The 22,910-nt window shown below is 47.5% G+C and overlaps 1 protein-coding gene across 1 annotated transcript in view; it reads left to right on the plus strand.

The window, feature by feature from the left end:
* The window catches only part of mtx2 (metaxin 2), a 247,847-nt gene that overhangs the window by 32,622 nt on the left and 192,315 nt on the right, over positions 1-22,910 (plus strand). The window contains exons 2-3 of the mRNA XM_078228468.1: positions 39-86; positions 848-894. Of these exons, the coding sequence (XP_078084594.1) occupies positions 39-86; positions 848-894 (95 nt within the window). The remainder of the gene's footprint in view (positions 1-38; positions 87-847; positions 895-22,910) is intronic.

Here is a 22,910-nt window from a genome sequence, read left to right on the forward strand (position 1 = left end):
TGTACGTTTAATTTACTGTATTTATTTTGGTTTTACAGCTGCTGAACCTTGGCCAGAAAATGCAACACTCTATCAACCATTGAAGGGTAGGCATTACATCTTGGAATTAAATTTTATTATAATTCGTGTTGCAATACAGGCACAGTAAATGACTGTCACCTTTTTTTCAATTAACTGTATTGTTCAATCAAAGATCTGGGGTGTGTAGTGGAAAGTTTTAATACTTGGTACTATTTCATCCTATTAAGAGGTTTTACTGACATCCGCCTGTCAACATGAACAAGACATTCATGAAATCTAACCTTCATGATTTATTATTGAGTCGTCATAACAGCTAGTGTAAGCACCTTGTTGTAAAACAATATGCTTGGAAACCCTATTGATAGGTTTACCAACAGTTGGAAAATGATATGTAGGTCTACCTGATATTTAAATATTATGGCAAATATGGCTCTCATTAAAAAAATAACTTAAAATGCTTCACATTGGCAGAGACAGTTCAGGTTTCCTTTAGCAGCTCTTCATATATCATCAGCTCATGTTATGGCCCCCATTTGGGGCACAGCAGCCTGCTCCAGTTGTCAGAAGACTGCAAAGTAATGAAGACTAATGGGTTGCTGCCCAAGTCCTCTAAACCAAGGAATTTTTATTGCAGTGAACTTGTCATCTTTCTTTCTTCTGACAGACTGAAATGTTTTATAACGTTAGCCTCAAACAGCTTTTTAAAACACTACTGGAGGCTTTTTTTTGCTTTAAGTAAGCAATGCACAAAGATTGTGGTGTACTAATGGTCTGATTCCATTGATTAAATTACCTTCCAAATTACTTTTGTCCTCTCATTATGCAGGGGAACAGATTTTGCTGTCAGACAATGCTTCGTGTCTTGCTGTTCAGGTAAGGAATATAAGCATGAAGTTCTTGGTATTAAAGGCCAACTAACCAGATTGGATGCAAAATCTTTAATCAGTTTGAGAGAAAACCACATACACTGTTAAAATAATACCTGGTAGGATCACTTCTTTGAAACTCATTAATGCTTGTTTGCATTTAAAAACTTGTTCAATTTGCTGAGGACTGTCTCAGAAAATGAATGGTGGTAACATGGGGATCAAACGGAAGGAAAGATGGTCAAATTTAAACATTGTACAGTATATCACAACTTTTGTTTGTTCAATAAATATTGTTGGTGCCGAAAAGTTGTGGAATAACTTCTAGAGAAAAGAAGATTCGTCAAGTATTCACTGCTAGGTGACAGTGGTAAACTTTGTTAACACGTATTGTGGGGTATTAATTGTAACAAAATTGTGCTGAGTCTTTTAGGATAGGTTATTTGTTTGGCAGGTCTGATAATTCAATATGTTTGACAGTTTCCCCATTTTTTTCCATCTAACCTTAATTAAAGAACCAGAAAAGATTTTCTTTTCAAACATAGTTGTTAGGATCTGAACCTCGTGTTGAAAGAATGGTGGAAGCAGATTCTATAATAACTTTCAAAAGGGAATTGGATATATACTTGAAAAGTAAACATTTGTAAGACTATGGGGAAAAACCAGGGAATTGAATCATTGGATAGCTTAGAGCTGGCAAAGACGCAATGAACCAAGTACCTTTTTGTGCTATTTGATTCTAAGTATACCACTGTATTTTGTAACTCATTATAATTGCTCATTTATACAATTTACAATTAGCTTGTGCTTTTTTGGGGGGGGGGTACTGTTTAAATTCAGTCACCTTACATGGCTCTAAGTTTGTTTTCCTTCTGCAGATAAACCATAATGGTTTTAATTTATATGTTTCAAACATATAAATTAGTGTTGCATATTTTTCCAATAAGTTGAACCTGGCCAAGAAATGTTCTTATTCTTTAAACATAATGATATTTACACAAGCTTGTAGTTTTAGGTAGAAAAAATTGGAAGCAAGTTGAAAGATCCTCAGAAATCTGGGTTTTTAGCAAAAACGTTTGATTTTTTACTGATACTCTTGTAAGAGATACAATTTGTTTTATTTACAGGCTTGTGAAAAGCTCAAAATTGCCCATTAATTTTAAATGGTACTAGCATTCTCTTAAAACAAACTAAAATCCGATATTTTGGAAAATAAAATGGGTGTAATAGTAATGAACAATGCAAAAGCAGCTGCATTCATATGAAATATTAATGTACTACTTAGACTGTATAAAGGATTGCAATTTGTAACTACCTACATGTACTTACACTGAAACAGAACATTCAGCAAAACAGGTTATTGTAAGGGTTCATATTCCACATGAACTTCTTCCAACTTTGCCTCATCTCACCTATCAACATTTTCTTCTATTCCTTTCTTCTTCATGTACTAATCTAGCTTGGCCATAAATGTACCTATGCTATTCGTCTCACCTACTGCATGTGGTAGTAAGTTCCACATTCTAATTACTCTGTGATTAAATACATTTCTTCTGAATTTCTTATTAGAATGAGTGTCATATACTTGGGCCTCCTAATCTTGGATTGCCGCCTAAATGGAAACATCTTTTTGCGTGTACTGTATCAAACCCCTTCATAATTTTAAAGACTTCTTTGAGGTCACCATTTTGAGAAAAGAATCTGAGCCTGTTCAGTCTATCCTGATAATTCCAATTACTTGGTTCTGGAATCATCCATGCAATTTTCTTTTATGCACTTTCTCCAGTGCCTCTATATCCTTCTTGTAATATGCAGTCCAGAATTGAGCACGGTGCGGTAGGTGTGATCTAACCAAGATTCCATATATGTTTCGCATAACTTCTATATTATTGAATTTTAGAAATGAATCTCAGTGCTTAGTTTGCATTTTTAATGGGTTTGTTAACGTGTTGCTATTTTTGATGATTTGTGGATCTATAACTGCAGATTTGTTTGCTCAATTGATCCATTTAGACTGTTATTTTTCAAGGAGTAGATATCCTCCTATCAAATTGCGCCACCTTTCACTAAGCTATAGTATCTATATGCCGAATAACCTTTGACTTGATGTTTCTGACATGGAGAAATATTGTATACTTTATGTTAAAAAGATATTTTTGTTCAGGCAGCATGAAACATTTGGGCAGAGTACAGCAAAACCCTGAGTACTTTTCAAACAAGTTTTTTAAATGGCTGATTCCTAATGCTGTTCTCATCATCCTGCAGTAATCCCTCAAAAGCAATTCAGTTCGTCACAAATAATAACGATAAATTATGATCTAATGTGAGATTCACATAATTCCCATAGCGTTAGTGAATTGTGAAAAGTTAACTACTATTTAACACCCAAAACTTCAGATTTGGTTTGTAAGCATCCATAATACTTCCGCATAATTTTACCACTTCCCTCCTTTTAAGTTCCATGCAAAATTTTTAATGGGGTAGATACTAATTCCCCCCATGCATGCAGGACCTTTATGCCCCGAGGATTTCAAGGTTTTCCCTCTGCTCGAGCATTTCCCTGCTTCCACCCTGCCTCCCTTTAAATTTTGGGGATAATGACACTTGCATGAGTCAATGGTTGATATTGAAGCTATCTGCCTACCAAGATTCTCACCTTCGTATTGCTGGCATCCAAAAGTTAATTTTCTCTCTGTTTCCTAACTGCTGATTCACATTTCAGTCAGTCCTCTGAGCAGCTCCAATGTTATTTTTAAATGGGAACAGTCTTTCCGACTACAATCCAGACTGCTGCTGATCTTAAAACTCCTTTATTGTATTTATCCTGCTGGAATAATTTTAAATCAGCAGCAGTACCTCAACAAAAATTGTTACTAAGTTGTCACTTAGATATATCACTGCTGAAAGAGTGGAGTAATGGCTCCATTACAAAAGTAATAACATGCTACACACAAAGTACTTCACTGGCTGTAAAGCACTTTCAGATGCTCTGAGATAATCAAAGGCACTATAAAATTCAAGTTCTTTATTTTTAACTTTTAAGTGTGCACTAATATGGTGCTACTACATTCAGTGGCTTGGCAAAATTATTTCACGAGGATGGAAACCTGATGGGAGGACAATATTCCAAATGTAAAGCAAGCATCTCTCTCCCTACTTTTAATCCTAAACTTAGATTTAGAGTGGCCAATTTAAAACAAAAAGCAACCGAGTATGTTTCAGATAAATCATGAATTCTTTAGGTATACAATGGCTGATGTTTCTAAATGTCCCAAGGTACTTTATGAAACACAGGAATGTAGTAAATCTTGAAAAAGATGTTCCTATTGGAGAATTAATGCCCAATCAAAGACAAAGATTTTGAAAGTAGGAAGTAGCAAACTGAAGGAATTAAAAGAGGAATTTTATATGCAGTCAGCAATGGTGGAGTGGAAAGAATGGAATGGAATGTAGAGTTTGGCATGAAGTGTGGAGATTATGTGCAGCAATCAAAGTTGGAGATTTAAATGGGTTGTGAATGGAGTTTAAATTTAATTGACTAGGACAAGAGAACCAGGATGCTGTTAGACAAACAAAGCTGGTTTTAAGGGATTTATATTTGTATTGGTAAACATTAGAAGTAAGGTATAGTTTTAAGTGGGTTTCATTTAATGTTTCTATGATGGGTAAAACCTATCGTTAGATTCATGCTGGACAAAGGTGTTTGTATGTGTGGGAGTTGGTTTCAGTTCCAACTGTGATTCCTTTGTGCTCAGAGGGTTACAATGTGAAGAATAAGTAGAACGACCAGGGGTTGCTGAGTAACTGGAGGCCCTTATAAGGATAAAGAAAGCTTTTAAGCTTTAATTTTAGCTGAATTGATTGGCAGTTGGAGACAGAGCACTGGGGTGTGAACACCTCTCAACTCTGCCAGAAGAAGCTGGACAAGACAAAGGAGTTGCAAAGATGCACATTTCCTAAGGAACAAGATACAATCCAGATAACCAGGGAATTGGGACAGAAAGAAATTCTTAAGGTGACTGGAATTAAGTGAACAGAGACCATGGTATTGTTCAGAAGAATGTTCTGAGTTAGAGACAATTGCAATATCCGCATTTTAAAGTGGGACAGCAGACTTCAAAAATAAACCAAAAGTCTAATGCCATTTCAATACAGTCTGGGAATTAAGAGTTAAAGCAATTGTGAACGGTTTGTACAGTAGTCGAGACGAGAAATCCTAAAAGGGTTGGTGTAAATCCTGGACTAGTTCACTGTTAAAAGTGGAGTGGAAGCTTTGTTTAAAAGAGTCATTTATAAAATCTGGATCAGAGTTTGGAATGCACAGTGCTAAGAGAAAGCGTTATTATGTGAAAAGATTGTAAAGTGTATTTGTTTGAGAGAGAAGTTTGGAAACTCATGTGGCAGTCATCCGGGGGGGATTCTGAGGAGAAAACCACAAACACTAACTTGGGTTCAGAGTGAAGTGTCTGTTTTTGACCACAGTCATCTTGTGTGCTTGAAGAGAACTTTGTGTGTTAATGATGTCGCTAAAGATGTACTTTGTAATCTGTGTTAATCTTAAAGTCTGTGTGTAAGTGTTAAGCAAAGGGGGACTAAAGGAGTATTAGAATCATAGAATCCCTACAATGCAGAAGAAGAGCATTTGGCCCATCAAGTCTGCAGTGACAACAATCCCATCCAGACCCTATTTCTGTAACCTCACATATTTACCCTGCTAATCCACCTGACACTAAGGGGTAATTTAGCAAGGCCAATCCACCTAACCTATACATCTTTGGACTGTGGGAGGAAACCCGGAGCACCTGGAGGAAACCCATGCAGACACAGGGAAAATGTGCAAACTCCACACAATCACCCGAGGTCAGATTTGAACCCAGCTCCTTGGCGCTGTGAGGTAGCAGTGCTAACCACCCAGTATAATAATCCAACTTTTGTGACTTTGTTCTTCCACGTTTCTTTACCAAAAAAAGTAAAAGTTACAGTCTTTTGAGCCATGGTTCCATTCTGGAAACTTTCCGTCCAGTAATAACATCAACTAGGATCGTAACAGTGGGGGTAATGGAAGTGCATCACTTGTGTGCCTGGGAATGTGGCTGTGTATTCTGTATCAGTTATATTTTATGGTGGGGTTCCAACTGTGTCAGCATGAGGAAGTAGACCTCAAAGTGATAAAACATGCTGATTTGGGTTTTCACAGTAAGAAGTTTAACAACACCAGGTTAAAGTCCAACAGGTTTATTTGGTAGCAAAAGCCACACAAGCTTTCGAGGCTCTGAGCCCCTTCTTCAGGTGAGTGGGAATTCTGTTCACAAACAGAACTTATAAGACACAGACTCAATTTGGGTTTTAGCAGGGAAGAGACAATAGTGGAAATAAAAGAGGAAGTGCAAGAAAAAACTTGGTAACACATCAAACTGGAGGCATAAAGCTCAATTTTCAATTGAGCATTGGTCCAAATACCAACTACCCATCCAGATTTAGCTTGGCATGGCAGTTGGGGAGGTTGATGGTATCAAAGCCATCCAGAGAGGATGCCTCCATTTTTCCTGACGTTAAGGTGGCACAAGCAGAAAAAAATAAAATGTAAACTTTAATTTATAGTCTGTATATTCTATAATTTCCCTATTGAATCCTCATAGGACAGGATCTGCTTGGAGTATGCTGCATTCCCTGCAGTGTTATTTTGCAGAAATTAAATTGAATTTGAGAATCTGCTTTGACTGATTTAGAGTTTTTGTGTTTAAGAAGCCTTAGCCTGTAAATTTATTCTACGAGTGATGAGGATACAAATACAGCAATCCTAAAATTACTGATGAATGTAGTGTCATCATTTATCATTTCTAGACCTCATTTGTGCTAATGTGGAACAACAATAAGATTAGGTTATACCATTTGTACTCTTCATAGCGGGGTAAAATAGATTGATTTTGAAAATGATTGTAGCTGGTTGGTAAATTACATTCACAAGATTGAGGAAATTTGTTACATTGTTTAAAATAGTATTTAATGGAATTAGCATTTTAATTTGTGTTAAACTGCAAATAGAGTCATTAGACTAACCAAATTAAGAATTTACTCTGACTCCGAAATGAAAAATGATCCAATGTGGTTTTTATTTGGAACCACAAACATATTTGTTCAATTATGAACAGTATAACTGTAAAATCTAAAATAAGCTTTGGATGGCAGCAAACTGCATTTAGTTTTCTTAAACTGAAGCTGCAAAGGGACATTAAAAAAAACTTTTATTGCGTTTGATGAACTGTTATAAATGTGCCTAAATTCAGGCACAGATGAACATGATGTAAAGTATCTATTTTTCCATTCCACGGTGTAGAACTGTTTACAGTACACTATGAGATGAAATTGACCCCAATATTTGAATTTGTTTTGAGGTACACATCTTTGAGTTTCCTCTAGATTTTCCTGGCTTGCTTTTTGTCCCTTTCCATTAACTTTCTTGTATCTAAGAGGACTTCCAAGCAACCTTTTTTTGCTCAACTATCCAGTGAACATTCCAATTTGATGATCTTTCATCCTCCTCCATGTTCCTTTCTTCCCACTAATGGAGATGGACTTTGACAACAGCACAAAGCTTAGTAATACATGCCAGTATACTTGTGTGGTACTACTCTTTGAGGTCATTTATTGAACCTCCAAATTGTAGGGCAATAGTGCAGCATTTAATGGATATGTGTGTATAATTCTTTATATAGTGACAAATCGTAAAGTACTACAGGGGGCAAAGTACTAATGGTGGCATAGTGATTAGCACTGCTGCATCACAGCACCAGGAACCTGGGGTCAATTCTGGCCTTAGGTGACTATCTGTGTGGAGTTTGCACGTTCTCCCGTGTCTGCGTGGGTTTCCTCTGGTGCTCTGATTTCCTCCCACCCTCCAAAGATGTGCAAGTTAGGTTGATTGGCTATGTTAAATTGACGTTTGGTGTCAGGGGATTAGTAGACTAAATACATGGCGTTATGAGGGTAGGGCCTGGGTGGGATTGTTGTTGTTGCAGGCTTGATGGGCCGAATGGCCTCCTGTGCTGTAGGGTCTCTATGATATTAAGCCTACAGTTAACTGAATTTCTATTTTAATATTGTTACAAAGCGGAGGTGGATCCCCCCCTCTGAGAACTAACACCTAACCACTCAAAAAGGAGTACCTCGCCCTATAATCTGTAAAAACTGAGTGTGAAGTGGTGCAATCTGCTCTTCAGCAACTCTTAGTGGTTAAATCAAAATAACCCCCGACTCTCTAAAATCAACAAGTAACAATTTATTTTTCTAACTAACAGTGAACAAGTGAACTAAACTATTAATAAACTGAATAAAACATGATTCTAATGGAATGCTGTTCAGATAAATACAATTCCCACTCATTAACAAAATAAAATTTAGTCATTCTCACAATTATAGCCAGGTTTTTTGTCTTCTGGAATATTCTGGGCCTTCTCTGTTGAATCTTCTGTCTGGAACTTCTGTCTTCTTTGGTACCTTCGCTATTGAGATGGTGCTTTCTCTTAAGACATAAGTGAGGCTATGAGAGCCAGCAGTTCTCTTTCTCACTCTCTAGAGCTGAGAGCTGAACCATGAGTTGTTACTCTGGCAGTTGCTCTCTCTCCTTGCCCCACTGCCCCCTTCCTTTTATACCGATGATGACATATCAATACCAGATAATTCACCTGACTTAACTTCTTCTCAATTTGATAGGGACCACTAAACCTTACTTTGAAGGGTTCTCCTACCACTGGTAATAGCATCAATACTTTATCCCCATGGGCAAACATACTAATTTTAAATTTCTTATCTGCTTCTCGCTTCTTCATTAGGTGCTGTGTCACCTTCAAACGTTCTCTAGCTAATTCCCCTATTCTGTTTAATTTTTCTCTCACTTCCGATACATAATCCAACTGAGGTTCGGACCTACCAACATTTCCTTAATTAATTTTAAATGTCCTCTTACTTGGTGTCTGAATATCAACTCATGGAATAAACTGAGCTGACTCATTTGGAGCATCTCTAATAGCAAATAATATAAATGGGAAATCTTTATACAGTCATAGAATCATCGAGGTTTACAGCATGGAAATAGGCCCTTCGGCCCAACTTGTCCATGCCGCCTTTTTTCTTCAACCACTAAGTTAGTCCCAATTGCCCGCATTTGGCCCATATCCCTCTATACCCATCTTACCATGTAACTATCTAAATGCTTTTTAAATGACAAAATTGTACCCGCCTCTACTACTACCTCTGGCCGCTTGTTCCAGACACTCACCACCCTCTGTGTGGAAAAAATTGCTCCTCTGGACCCTTTTGTATCTCTCCCCTCTCACCTTAAACCTATGCCCTCTGATTTTAGACTTCCCTACCTTTGGGAAAAGATGTTGACTACCTCATCTATGCCCGGCATCATTTTATAGACCTCTGTAAGATCATCCCTAAGCCTCCTACGCTCCAGGGAAAAAAAGTCCCAGTCTAGTCAGCCTCTCCTGAAAACTGAAACCATCAAGTCCCAGTAGCATCCTAGTAAACCTTTTCTGCAATCTTTCTAGTTTAATGATATCCTTTATATAATAAGGCGATCAGAACTGTACATAGTATTCCAAGTGTGGCCTTACCAATGTCTTGTACAACTTCAACAAGACGTCCCAACTCCTGTATTCAGTGTTCTGACCAATGAAACCAAGCATGCTGAATGCCGCCTCCTTCACTCTGTACGCCTGTGACTCCACTTTCAAGGAGCTATGAACCTGTACTTCTTGATCTCTTTGTTCTATAACTTGCTCCAATGCCCTACCATTAACTGAGTAAGTCCTGCCCTGGTTCGAACTACCATAATGCAGCACCTCATCAGCATTTATCTAAATTAATCTCCTGCCATTCATCAGCCCACTGGCCCAATTGATCACAATCCTGGTTGCAATCCTAGATAACTTTCTTCACTGTCCACTCTGCCACCAATGTTGGTGTCATCTGCAAACTTACTAACCATGCCTCCTAAACTCTCATCCAAATCATTAATATAGATGACAAATAACAGTGGACCCAGCACCGAACCCTACGGTGCACCACTGGTCATAGGCCTCCAGTTTGAAAAACAACCCTCTACAACCACCTCTGCTCATAACCCTCTACTCACTCTGCGATGGCCTCCTACAGAATTATCACAATCATTTGGCAATAAGCCCCCAACATTGTCTTTAGGGTCTGATGTCACCTTTCCAATGCTCCCTGGGATTCAGGATGGTACGCATTTGAGGTAAAGTGTCCAATGCCTAAACTATCCATGACCTCCTTAACTAATTTGGCAGTAAAATTGGACTCTTGGTCTGACTGAATCTCCCTGGGTAATCCATAACTGGTAAAGAAAGCAAGCAACTCCTCCACAACCTTTTTTGCCTTGACATTCCGTAATGGAATTGCCTCTGGAAACCTGGTAGACACATCCATTACGGTTAGCAAATATTGGTTCCCACTTTTGGTTTTAGGGAGGGATCCTACACAATCAATTATAACCCATGTAAAAGGTTCTTTAAATGCAGTAATTGGCATCAAAGGTGCTGGCTTTCCTACCATCTGACACGTATGACAGGTACGGCAAAATTCAACCTTTATGTAATCCAGGCCAATAAAAATGCTTCTGTGTCTTAGCCTGAGTCTTCCTCACTCCTAAATGACCTCCTACAGGTAATTTGTGTGCTACCCGCAACACTTCCTGTCTGTATTCTACCAGCAACACAGTCTGGTGAACTTCCACCCATTTCTTATCTGCAATAACCTGCCACGGTCTCCATTTCCGCCTTAAGATTTTATCCTTAAGGTAATAGTATTCTGGAATACACGCTAATTCCTTTTACGTGTGGGCTTTATCGTCTCATCTTTCTGTTGTAATCTTTGAGAATAAACACCTCTGCCTGATCCTCTACCTGCTTACGTTTTTCCTTTACCATCTCATCAAACAGAGTATCAGCTAACTGGACCTCAACTTCTTCATCTTTCTCTTTTGTTCTCCCTGTTTTAACTTATGGCTGTGGGATCTTATCACCACACAGTCTGGAAAAATTCCAGAGTATTTTTCTTTTAACTCCTTAGTTCCTTGGTTTTCTTCTGGCTTTTCCACTACAATGGGCATCATTCCCATCTGTGATCCAGCTATATTGTTTCCAAGGATAAACTGTATTCCTGGAATAGCCACGTTTTCCATCACTCCCACTATCATTTCCCCAGTCTTGGTTGGACTTTCTAGCCTTTTCTTACACAGGGGAAGACTACTCCTTTCTCCGTTTATTCCACAGATTACCACTCTCTCGGCAATATTTCAGGAAGAGTTCAAATCTTTTCACTTTTACTATTAGAGGCAGACTAGCTCCCGTATATCTCAATATTTTAACTTCTTTGCCCACTCCCCTGCTCGACCTAAGTAAATCTTACCCACACAGGTGAAAAGATCAGAGGCTGTCTTACTATCCAGCCCGTACCTAGGCTGTGCACTCTCCTTCAGCTCCTTGACTTCTCTCAGAATTTCCTTCACTGCCTTAACTAACCCCACTGGTTGAGCCTCTTTTACCACATCCTTTTTCCCAGTGCCTTTCTTAAGCCACCAGCACTGTGACTTTGTGTGTCCCACTGTAATAACAGTGGAAACACCTGAGGTCTTTCACCTCTTTTCCACCTTCTTGGGTTTCCTTTTTTCACAGGTGGTAAACTGTTCCCAGTGTGATCTACTTTTTGTTTTTCATTGAAAGATCTCCCTCTCTCCCAATTTCCACCCCTCATGGAACGAAATTGTCATCAAAAGCTGGATTTCACTTTTATGCACTAATGCGTATTCATCTGCCATCTCTGCAGCTGTTCTCGCTGTTTCAACTTTCTGTTCCTCAACATGAGTTCTTATCAGTTCTGGAAAGAGTTTTTAAACTCCTCCAGCAGAATAATATCTCTAACAGACTCAGATATCTTTTCTATCTTTAATGCTCTCACCCATCTATCAAAGTTGCTCTGTTTAATTCTTTCAAAGTCGATGTAAATCTGACCGAGTTCCTTCCTTCCATTTCTAAACCGTTGTTTATATGCTTCTGGTACCAGTTCGTAGGCACTCAAAATAGCCTTTTCTACTTCTTATATTTTCCTGACACCACCTCTGACAACGCTGCAAACACCTTTGTAGCCTTGCCTACTATTTTGGCCTGAATTAACATTACCCACACCTCCTCTGGCCATTTCGTCTGTGTAGCCAATTTCTCAAAGGAAATGAAGAAGGCTTCTGTGCCTTTTTCATCAAATTTTGGTAATGTTTGATAGGTTTGCCCATCATCATTTCTATCTGCCTATCAGATTCCAGCATCCGCAGTAATTTGCTTTTATCACTTCGATCTTGCTTCTGCCATTTGAAGTCTTTTTGCTTCAAGTTCCAACTCAATCTTATCCAACTCGAACAATCTTTCCCTTTATCTTCTCCTGGGGCCTTCCTCTCTCATCCCGCTCTCTTTCTAACTCCAGCCTTTTATTTCACTTTCTAACTCCAATTGTCTCATTTGCAATTTAATGTTTTCTAACTCCACTGCACTTGACTGTTCCTCTGCTGCACCTAAATGCTTGGCTATCCCCATTACAATTTCAGCTTTCCTATTATCCCTGATTAAACCCAATTTTAGCCTGTTTGCTAATTCTACAAGTGTCATCTTTTTCTGTCTTTCTAAACTTTCTTGGCAGATTTGGGAAGCATCTTCGACCCCCAGAACCTCTTTAGCAATGCTAAGAGCCATTTCCCCACTTTTGATTTAACCGACAACAAGCCACCGAAATAAAAGATTTTTCACTTCTCAGTTAAGGTTTATTTAAAGATCTAGGACTGTTCAAATCCTAGACCTGAGCCCCCGATTTGTTACGAAGCAGAGGTGGATCCCCCCTCTGGGAATTAACACTTAACCACTCAAAGAGGAGCAACTCGCCCTATAATCTGTAAAACGTGAGTGTGAAGAGTTACGATCTGCTCTTTAACAACTTTTAGTGGTTAAGTCAAAATAACTCCCTCACACACACTCTAAAATCAACAAGTAACAATTTAGTTATCTAACTAACAGTGAACAAGTTAACTAAACTATTAACAAACCAAATAAAACACGATTCTAATGGAATGCTGTTTAGATAAATTCAATTCCTATTTATTAACAAAAAAATTGAATTTTAGTCATTCTCCAATTTTCAACCGGGTTTTGTGCCTTCCGAAATTTTTGGGCCTTCTCTGTTGATTCTTCTTTCTTCTTTGGTATCTTTGCTAGCTAGATGAGGCTTTGAGCTAAAAGCTGTGAGGTATGGCAGGTGGCAGTTGCACTCTCCCTCTTGTCCCACTGCCTCCTTCCTTTTATATCTGTGATGACATAACAATATCCTCCACAATAGGATTGTCTCCGAGGTTGCCAAAACCATCAGATTTAAATTTAATAGGTTCTTGGTATCTAAGTGCCTAAATCAAACTGGCTGAATTAAAAAAAAAGCCTGTTGCCTTGGTAACCCTGTTGCTTGGCCTTCAGATACAAACATTTCAATTTTGGGCACTCTTTTCTTATATAAATATATGTACTTGCATTTTTTTTAACTTTCTAAGCACCGAAGAAGCACCACTTTTTAGTGGGACCATGTAATGCTTTTTCCCGAGCATTTTACAATTTTACAAACACCAATCTACTTATACCTGAAATAGTTTTTTAGCAGCAAATTTCAAAATGGAAAGTACAGAATCCAAACCGTGCTGTTTGATCTGCTCATAAGTCAAGGTGTGGAGATGTAAATCAAATGATACTTGATAAATGTCCATGAGTGAAAGCTGGGTGAAGTAAGAACATCTGCTCATCAGGCTCTTCTCGACAGAGGAAGTACCATTGTGGACTTGAGTTGTTTTATTGATTACACTTCACTCCAAAACCGTTGGAATAAAATATGTATTTCTCATATCTCGTTCTCACGGCCGCTCGGCGTGGCTCTCGCGGCCGCTCGGCGTGGCTCTCGCGGCCGCTCGGCGTGGCTCTCGCGGCCACGCACGCTGCCGATCCGGTGCCCACGCTGCCGCTCGCGCATTACGCTCTGGCGCCCGCTCCCGCTCTGTGCTCGCTCTGGCTCGGCCCCCCGGCGCGCACCTCCTGCGCTCGGCCATCCGGCGCGCGCCCTCCTGCGCTCGGCCCCCCGGCGCGCACCTCCTGCGCTCGGCCCCCCGGCGTGCGCCCTCCCGCGCTCGGCCCCCCGGTGTGCGCCTTCCCGTGCTCGGCCTCCCGGCGCGCGCCTTCCCGTGCTCGGCCCCCTGGCACGCGCCCTCCCGTGCTCGGCCCCCCGGCGCGCGCTCCCACTCTTTCAGGCTCTCGCTCTTGTGAGCATTTGTTGTTGCTCTTGCACGCTCTCATTCCAACACTCGCGCTCGCATTTACTCTCGTGTTTGTGTGCTCTGGGTCTCGCGCTGCTTCGTTCTGCCTCCTGCGATCTACTGGCTCTCGCTCTGGCATGCTGCCTTTCTGGCTCTCGTTCCCGGGCGCTCATTCTAGCTCTTGCGCTGTGTCGTCTGCCTGTCGTGCAGTCTCGCACGGGCTCTCACGCTATCATCCTTGGTCACGCGCTCGTTCGTTCACACTCGTAATTGCTCGCGCCTCTCTCGCGCTCATTCTCGCTCTCCCTCTCGCGCTCATTCTCGCTCTCCCTCTCGCGCTCATTCTCGCTCTCCCTCTCGCACTCATTCTCGCGCTTATTCTCGCTCTCCCTCTCGCGCTCATTGTTGCTCTCCATCTCACACTCGTTCTCACCCTCGCTGCCGCACTCGTTCTCGCTCTCACTCTCGCGCTCATTCTCCCTCTCATTCTCGCTCTCCCTCTCGCGGTCGTTCTCGCTCTCCCGCTCACGCTGGTTCTCACTCTCCCTCTCGCGTTTGTTCTCGCTCTCCCTCTCGTGCTCGTTCTTGCTCTCCCTCTCGCGCTCGTTCTCGCTCTCACTCTCATGCTCGTTCTCGCTCTCCCTCTCGCGCTCGTTCTCGCTCTCCCTCTCGCGCTCGTTCTCGCTCTCCCTCTCGCGCTCGTTCTCCCTCTCCCTCTCGTGCTCGTTCCCACTCTCCCTCTCACACTCGTTCTTGCTCTACTTCTCGTGCGCGTTCTCACCCTCCCTGCTCTCCCTCTCGTGCTCATTCTCGCTCTCGTTCTCTCCCTCTCGCGCTCGTTCTCCGTTCCCTCTCGCGCTCGTTCTCACTTTCCCTCTCGCGCTCGCTCTCACTTTCCCTCTCGCGCTCGCTCTCCCTCTCGCGCTCATTCTCCCGCTCCCTCTCCCTCTCGCGCTCGTTCTCGCCCTCCATCTCGCGCTCGTTCTCGCTCTCCCTCTCACGCTCGTCCTCCCTCTCCCGCTCATGCTCGTTCTCACTCTCCCTCTCTCACTCATTCTCACTCTCCCTCTCACGCTCGCTCTCGCTCTCGCGCTCCCTCTCGCTCCCCCTTTCGTTCTCCCTCTCGTTCTCCCTCTCCCTCTCGCGCGCGTTCTCGCTCTCCCTCTCGCGCTCATTCTTGCTCTCCCTCTCAGGTTTGTTCTCGCTCTCCCTCTCGTGCTCGTTCTCACCCTCCCTCTCGCGCTCGTTCTCGCTCTCCCTCTCGCGCTTGTTCTCGCTCTCCCTCTCGTTCTCGCTCTCCCTCTCGCACTCATTCTCCCTCTCACGCTCGTTCTCACCCTCACTCTCGCGCTCGTTCTCGCTCTCCCTCTTGCGCTCGTTCTCGCTCCCCCTCTCGCTCTGCCTCTCGCGCTCGTTCTCACTCTCCCTCTCGCGCTCGTTCTCACTCTCCCTCTCGCGCTCGTTCTCGTTCTCACTCTCCCTCTCGCGTTCGTTCTCGTTCTCGCTCTCCCTCTTGCGCGCGTTCTCACCCTCCCTGCCGCATTCGTTCACGCTCTCACTCTCGCGCTCATTCTCCCTCTCGTTCTCGTTCTCGCTCTCCCTCTCGCGGTCGTTCTCGCTCTCCCTCTCGCGGTCGTTCTTCCTCTCCCGCTCACGCTGGTTCTCGCTCTCCCTCTCGCGTTTGTTCTCGCTCTCCCTCTCGCGCTCGTTCTTGCTCTCCCTCTCGCGCTCGTTCTCGCTCTCCCTCTCGCGCTCGCGCTCGCTCTCCCTCTCGCGCTCGTTCTCGCTCTCCCTCTCGTGCTCGCTCTCCCTCTCGCGCTCGTTCTCGCTCTCCCTCTTGCGCTCGTTCTCGCTCTACCTCTCGTGCTCGCTCTCCCTCTCGCGCTCGTTCTCCCTCTCCCTCTCATGCTCGTTCTCCCTCTCCCTCTCATGCTCGTTCTCACTCTCCCTCTCACGCTCGTTCTCGCTCTCCCTCTCGTTCTCCACCTCGCTCTCTTTCTCATTCTCCCTCTCGTTCTCCCTCTCGCGCTCATTCTTGCTCTCCCTCTCAGGTTTGTTCTCGCTCTCCCTCTGAGGTTTGTTCTCGCTCTCCCTCTCGCGCTCGTTCTCGCTCCCCCTCTCATGCTCGTTCTCGCTCTCCCTCTTGCGCTCGTTCTCGCTCTCCCTCTCACACACGTTCTCGCTCTCTCTCGTGCTCGTTTTCACACTCCCTCTCACGCTCGTTTTCGCTCTCTCTCTCGTGCTCGTTTTCGCCCCCCGTCTCTTTCTCGTTCTCCCTCTCCCTCTCGCGCTCATTCTTGCTCTCCCTCTCAGGTTTGTTCTCGCTCTCCCTCTCGTGCTCGTTTTCGCCCTCCCTCTCACACTCGTTCTCGCTCTCCCTCTCACACTCGTTCTCGCTCTCTCTCTCGCGCTCGTTTTCACACTCCCTCTCACGCTCGTTTTCGCTCTCTCTCTCGCGCTCGTTTTCGCCCCCCCTCTCGCGTCGTTTTCGCTCTCCCTCTCACGCTCGTTTTCGATCTCCCTCTCACACTCGTTCTCGCTCTCCCTCTCGTGCTCATTCTCACTCTGTCTCTCGCGCTCATTCTTGCTCTCCCTCTTACGCTCGTTCCCGCTCTCCCTCTCGCGCTCATTCTCGCTCTCCCTCTCGCGCTCATTCTCGCTCTCCCTCTCGCGCTCGTTCTCGCTCTCCCTCTTGCGCTCATTGTTGCTCTCCATCTCACTCTCGTTCTCACCTTTGCTGCCGCACTCGTTCTCGCTCTCACTCTCGCGCTCATTCTCCCTCTCATTCTCGCTCTCCCTCTCGCGGTCGTTCTCGCTCTCCCGCTCACGCTGGTTCTCACTCTCCCTCTCGCGTTTGTTCTCGCTCTCCCTCTCGCGCTCATACTTGCTCTCCCTCTCGCGCTCGTTCTCCCTCTCGCGCTCATTCTCGCTCTCCCTCGCGTGCTCGTTCTCCCTCTCCCGCTCATTCTCGCTCTCCCTCTCGCGCTCATTCTCGCTCTCCCTCTCGCGCTCCTTCTTGCTCAACGTCTCGGGCTCGTTCCCGCTCTCCCTCTCGTTCTCGCTCTCGCTCTCCCTGCCGCACTCGTTCTCGCTCTCCATCTCACACTCGTTCTCGCTCTCGCACTCATTGACGCTCTCCATCTCACACTCTTTCTCGCTCTCACGTGCGTTATCACTCTCGTTCTCTCCCTCTCACGCTCGTTCTGGCTCTCCCTCTCGCGCTCGTTCTTGATCTCCCTCTCGCGCTCGTTATTGCTCTCCCTCTCGCGCTCGTTCTCGCTGTCCCTCTCGCGCTCGTTCTTGCTCTCCCTCTCGCGCTCGTTCTCGCTCTCCCTCTCGCTCTCCCTCTAGTGCTGGTTCTCGTTCTCCCTCTTGCACTCGTTCCCGCTCTCCCTCTCGCGGTCGTTCTTCCTCTCCCGCTCACGCTTGTTCTCGCTCTCCCTCTCGCGCTCGTTCTTGCTCTCCCTCTCGCGCTCGTTCTTGCTCTCCCTCTCGCGCTCGCGCTCGTTCTCCCTCTCGCGCTCGTTCTCCCTCTCGCGCTCGCTCTCCCTCTCGCGCTCGTTCTCGCTCTCCCTCTCGTGCTCGCTCTCCCTCACGCGCTCGTTCTCGTTCTCGCTCTCCCTTTCGCGCTCGTTCTCCCTCTCCCTCTCATGCTCGTTCTCCCTCTCCCTCTCATGCTCGTTCTCACTCTCCCTTTCACGCTCGTTCTCGCTCTCCCTCTCCCTCTCGTTCTCCATCTCGCTCTCTTTCTCTTTCTCCCTCTCGTTCTCCCTCTCCCTCTCGCGCTCATTCTTGCTCTCCCTCTCAGGTTTGTTCTCGCTCTCCCCCTCAGGTTTGTTCTCGCTCTCCCTCTCGCGCTCGTTCTCGCTCCCCCTCTCGCGCTCGTTCTCGCTCTCCCTCTTGCGCTCGTTCTCGCTCTCCCTCTCACACACGTTCTCGCTCTCTCTCTCGCGCTCGTTTTCACACTCCCTCTCACGCTCGTTTTCGCTCTCTCTCTCGCGCTCGTTTTCGCCCCCCCTCTCTTTCTCGTTCTCCCTCTCCCTCTCGCGCTCATTCTTGCTCTCCCTCTCAGGTTTGTTCTCGCTCTCCCTCTCACGCTCGTTTTCGCTCTCTCTTTCGCGCTCGTTTTCGCCCCCCCTCTCGCGTCGTTTTCGCTCTCCCTCTCACGCTCGTTTTCGATCTCCCTCTCACGCTCGTTCTCGCTCTCCCTCTCACGCTCGTTCTCGCTCTCCCTCTCGTGCTCATTCTCGCTCTGTCTCTCGCGCTCATTCTTGCTCTCCCTCTTACGCTCGTTCCCGCTCTCCCTCTCGCGCTCATTCTCGCTCTCCCTCTCGCGCTCATTCTCGCTCTCCCTCTCGCGCTCGTTCTCGCTCTCCCTCTCGCGCTCATTGTTGCTCTCCATCTGACACTCGTTCTCACCCTCGCTGCCGCACTCGTTCTCGCTCTCACTCTCGCGCTCATTCTCCCTCTCATTCTCGCTCTCCCTCTCATTCTCGCCTCCCTCTCGCGGTCGTTCGCGCTCTCCCGCTCACGCTGGTTCTCACTCTCCCTCTCGCGTTTGTTCTCGCTCTCCCTCTCGCGCTCGTTCTTGCTCTCCATCTCGCGCTCGTTCTCGCTCTCACTCTCATGCTCGTTCTCGCTCTCCCTCTCGCGCTCGTTCTCGCTCTCGCGCTCGTTCTCGCTCTCCCTCTCGCGCTCGTTCTCGCTCTCCCTCTTGCGCTCGTTCTCCCTCTCGTGCTCGTTCCCACTCTCCCTCTCACACTCGTTCTTGCTCTACTTCTCGTGCGCGTTCTCACCCTCCCTGCTCTCCCTCTCGTGCTCATTCTCGCTCTCGTTCTCTCCCTCTCGCGCTCGTTCTCCCTTTCCCTCTCGCGCTCGTTCTCACTTTCCCTCTCACGCTCGTCCTCCCTCTCCCGCTCATGATCGTTCTCACTCTCCCTCTCTCACTCATTCTCACTCTCCCTCTCGCGCGCGTTCTCGCTCTCCCTCTCGCGCTCATTCTTGCTCTCCCTCTCAGGTTTGTTCTCGCTCTCCCTCTCGTGCTCGTTCTCACCCTCCCTCTCGTGCTCGTTCTCGCTCTCCCTCTCGCGCTTGTTCTCGCTCTCCCTCTCGTTCTCGCTCTCCCTCTCGCGCTCATTCTCCCTCTCACGCTCGTTCTCACCCTCACTCTCGCGCTCGTTCTCACCCTCCCTCTTGCGCTCGTTCTCGCTCCCCTTCTCGCTCTCCCTCTCGCTCTCCCTCTCGCGCTCGTTCTCACTCTCCCTCTCGCGCTCGTTCTCACTCTCCCTCTCGCGCTCGTTCTCACTCTCCCTCTCGCGCTCGTTCTCATTCTTGCTCTCCCTCTCGCGCTCGTTCTTGCTCTCCCTCTCGCGCGCGTTCTCACCCTCCCTGCCGCATTCGTTCACGCTCTCACTCTCGCGCTCATTCTCCCTCTCGTTCTCGCTCTCCCTCTCGCGGTCGTTCTCGCTCTCCCTCTCGCGGTCGTTCTTCCTCTCCCGCTCACGCTGGTTCTCGCTCTCCCTCTCGCGTTTGTTCTTGCTCTCCCTCTCGCGCCCGTTCTTGCTCTCCCTCTCGCGCTCGTTCCCGCTCTCCCTCTCGCGCTCGTTCTCGCTCGCTCTCCCTCTCGCGCTCGTTCTCGCTCTCCCTCTCGTGCTCGCTCTCCCTCTCGCGCTCGTTCTCGTTCTCGCTCTCCCTCTCGCGCTCGTTCTCCCTCTCCCTCTCATGCTCGTTCTCCCTCTCCCTCTCATGCTCGTTCTCCCTCTCCCTCTCATGCTCGTTCTCACTCTCCCTCTCACGCTCGTTCTCGCTCTCCCTCTCCCTCTCGTTCTCCCTCTCCCTCTCGCGCTCATTCTTGCTCTCCCTCTCAGGTTTGTTCTCGCTCTCCCTCTCAGGTTTGTTCTCGCTCTCCCTCTCGCGCTTGTTCTCGCTCCCCCTCTCATGCTCGTTCTCGCTCTCCCTCTTGCGCTCGTTCTCGCTCTCCCTCTTGCGCTCGTTCTCGCTCTCCCTCTCACACACGTTCTTGCTCTCTCTCTCGCGCTCGTTTTCACACTCCCTCTCGCGCTCGTTTTCGCCCCCCCTCTCTTTCTCGTTCTCCCTCTCCCTCTCGCGCTCATTCTTGCTCTCCCTCTCAGGTTTGTTCTCGCTCTCCCTCTCGTGCTCGTTTTCGCCCTCCCTCTCACACTCGTTCTCGCTCTCCCTCTCACACTCGTTCTTGCTCTCTCTCTCGCGCTCGTTTTCACACTCCCTCTCACGCTCGTTTTCGCTCTCTTTCGCGCTCGTTTTCGCCCCCCCTCTCGCGTCGTTTTCGCTCTCCCTCTCTCGCTCGTTTTCGATCTCCCTCTCACGCTCGTTCTCGCTCTCCCTCTCACGCTCATTCTCGCTCTCCCTCTCATGCTCGTTCTCGCTCTCCCTCTCGCGCTCGTTCTCGCTCTCGCGCTCGTTCTCGCTCTCCCTCTCGCGCTCGTTCTCGCTCTCCCTCTCGCGCTCGTTCTCCCTCTCGTGCTCGTTCCCACTCTCCCTCTCACACTCGTTCTTGCTCTACTTCTCGTGCGCGTTCTCACCCTCCCTGCTCTCCCTCTCGTGCTCATTCTCGCTCTCGTTCTCTCCCTCTCGCGCTCGTTCTCCCTTTCCCTCTTGCGCTCGTTCTCACTTTCCCTCTCACGCTCGTCCTCCCTCTCCCGCTCATGATCGTTCTCACTCTCCCTCTCTCACTCATTCTCACTCTCCCTCTCGCGCGCGTTCTCGCTCTCTCTCTCGCGCTCATTCTTGCTCTCCCTCTCAGGTTTGTTCTCGCTCTCCCTCTCGTGCTCGTTCTCACCCTCCCTCTCGTGCTCGTTCTCGCTCTCCCTCTCGCGCTTGTTCTCGCTCTCCCTCTCGTTCTCGCTCTCCCTCTCGTTCTCGCTCTCCCTCTCGCGCTCATTCTCCCTCTCACGCTCGTTCTCACCCTCACTCTCGCGCTCGTTCTCACCCTCCCTCTCGCTCCCCTTCTCGCTCCCCTTCTCGCTCTCCCTCTCGCTCTCCCTCTCGCTCTCCCTCTCGCGCTCGTTCTCACTCTCCCTCTCGCGCTCGTTCTCACTCTCCCTCTCGCGCTCGTTCTCACTCTCCCTCTCGTTCTCATTCTTGCTCTCCCTCTCGCGCTCGTTCTTGCTCTCCCTCTCGTGCGCGTTCTCACCCTCCCTGCCGCATTCGTTCACGCTCTCACTCTCGCGCTCATTCTCCCTCTCGTTCTCGCTCTCCCTCTCGCGGTCGTTCTCGCTCTCCCTCTCGCGGTCGTTCTTCCTCTCCCGCTCACGCTGGTTCTCGCTCTCCCTCTCGCGTTTGTTCTCGCTCTCCCTCTCGCGCCCGTTCTTGCTCTCCCTCTCGCGCTCGTTCCCGCTCTCCCTCTCGCGCTCGTTCTCGCTCGCTCTCCCTCTCGCGCTCGTTCTCGCTCTCCCTCTCGTGCTCGCTCTCCCTCTCGCGCTCGTTCTCGTTCTCGCTCTCCCTCTCGCGCTCGTTCTCCCTCTCCCTCTCATGCTCGTTCTCCCTCTCCCTCTCATGCTCGTTCTCCCTCTCCCTCTCATGCTCGTTCTCACTCTCCCTCTCACGCTCGTTCTCGCTCTCCCTCTCCCTCTCGTTCTCCCTCTCCCTCTCGCGCTCATTCTTGCTCTCCCTCTCAGGTTTGTTCTCGCTCTCCCTCTCAGGTTTGTTCTCGCTCTCCCTCTCGCGCTTGTTCTCGCTCCCCCTCTCATGCTCGTTCTCGCTCTCCCTCTTGCGCTCGTTCTCGCTCTCCCTCTTGCGCTCGTTCTCGCTCTCCCTCTCACACACGTTCTTGCTCTCTCTCTCGCGCTCGTTTTCACACTCCCTCTCGCGCTCGTTTTCGCCCCCCCTCTCTTTCTCGTTCTCCCTCTCCCTCTCGCGCTCATTCTTGCTCTCCCTCTCAGGTTTGTTCTCGCTCTCCCTCTCGTGCTCGTTTTCGCCCTCCCTCTCACACTCGTTCTCGCTCTCCCTCTCACACTCGTTCTTGCTCTCTCTCTCGCGCTCGTTTTCACACTCCCTCTCACGCTCGTTTTCGCTCTCTTTCGCGCTCATTTTCGCCCCCCCTCTCGCGTCGTTTTCGCTCTCCCTCTCACGCTCGTTTTCGATCTCCCTCTCACGCTCGTTCTCGCTCTCCCTCTCACGCTCATTCTCGCTCTCCCTCTCATGCTCGTTCTCGCTCTCCCTCTCGCGCTCGTTCTCGCTCTCGCGCTCGTTCTCGCTCTCCCTCTCGCGCTCGTTCTCGCTCTCCCTCTTGCGCTCGTTCTCCCTCTCGTGCTCGTTCCCACTCTCCCTCTCACACTCGTTCTTGCTCTACTTCTCGTGCGCGTTCTCACCCTCCCTGCTCTCCCTCTCGTGCTCATTCTCGCTCTCGTTCTCTCCCTCTCGCGCTCGTTCTCCCTTTCCCTCTCGCGCTCGTTCTCACTTTCCCTCTCACGCTCGTCCTCCCTCTCCCGCTCATGATCGTTCTCACTCTCCCTCTCTCACTCATTCTCACTCTCCCTCTCGCGCGCGTTCTCGCTCTCCCTCTCGCGCTCATTCTTGCTCTCCCTCTCAGGTTTGTTCTCGCTCTCCCTCTCGTGCTCGTTCTCACCCTCCCTCTCGTGCTCGTTCTCGCTCTCCCTCTCGCGCTTGTTCTCGCTCTCCCTCTC

The sequence above is a fragment of the Mustelus asterias genome, chromosome 14 (genome assembly GCF_964213995.1).
Source record: "Mustelus asterias chromosome 14, sMusAst1.hap1.1, whole genome shotgun sequence".
Lineage (NCBI taxonomy): Eukaryota > Metazoa > Chordata > Chondrichthyes > Carcharhiniformes > Triakidae > Mustelus > Mustelus asterias.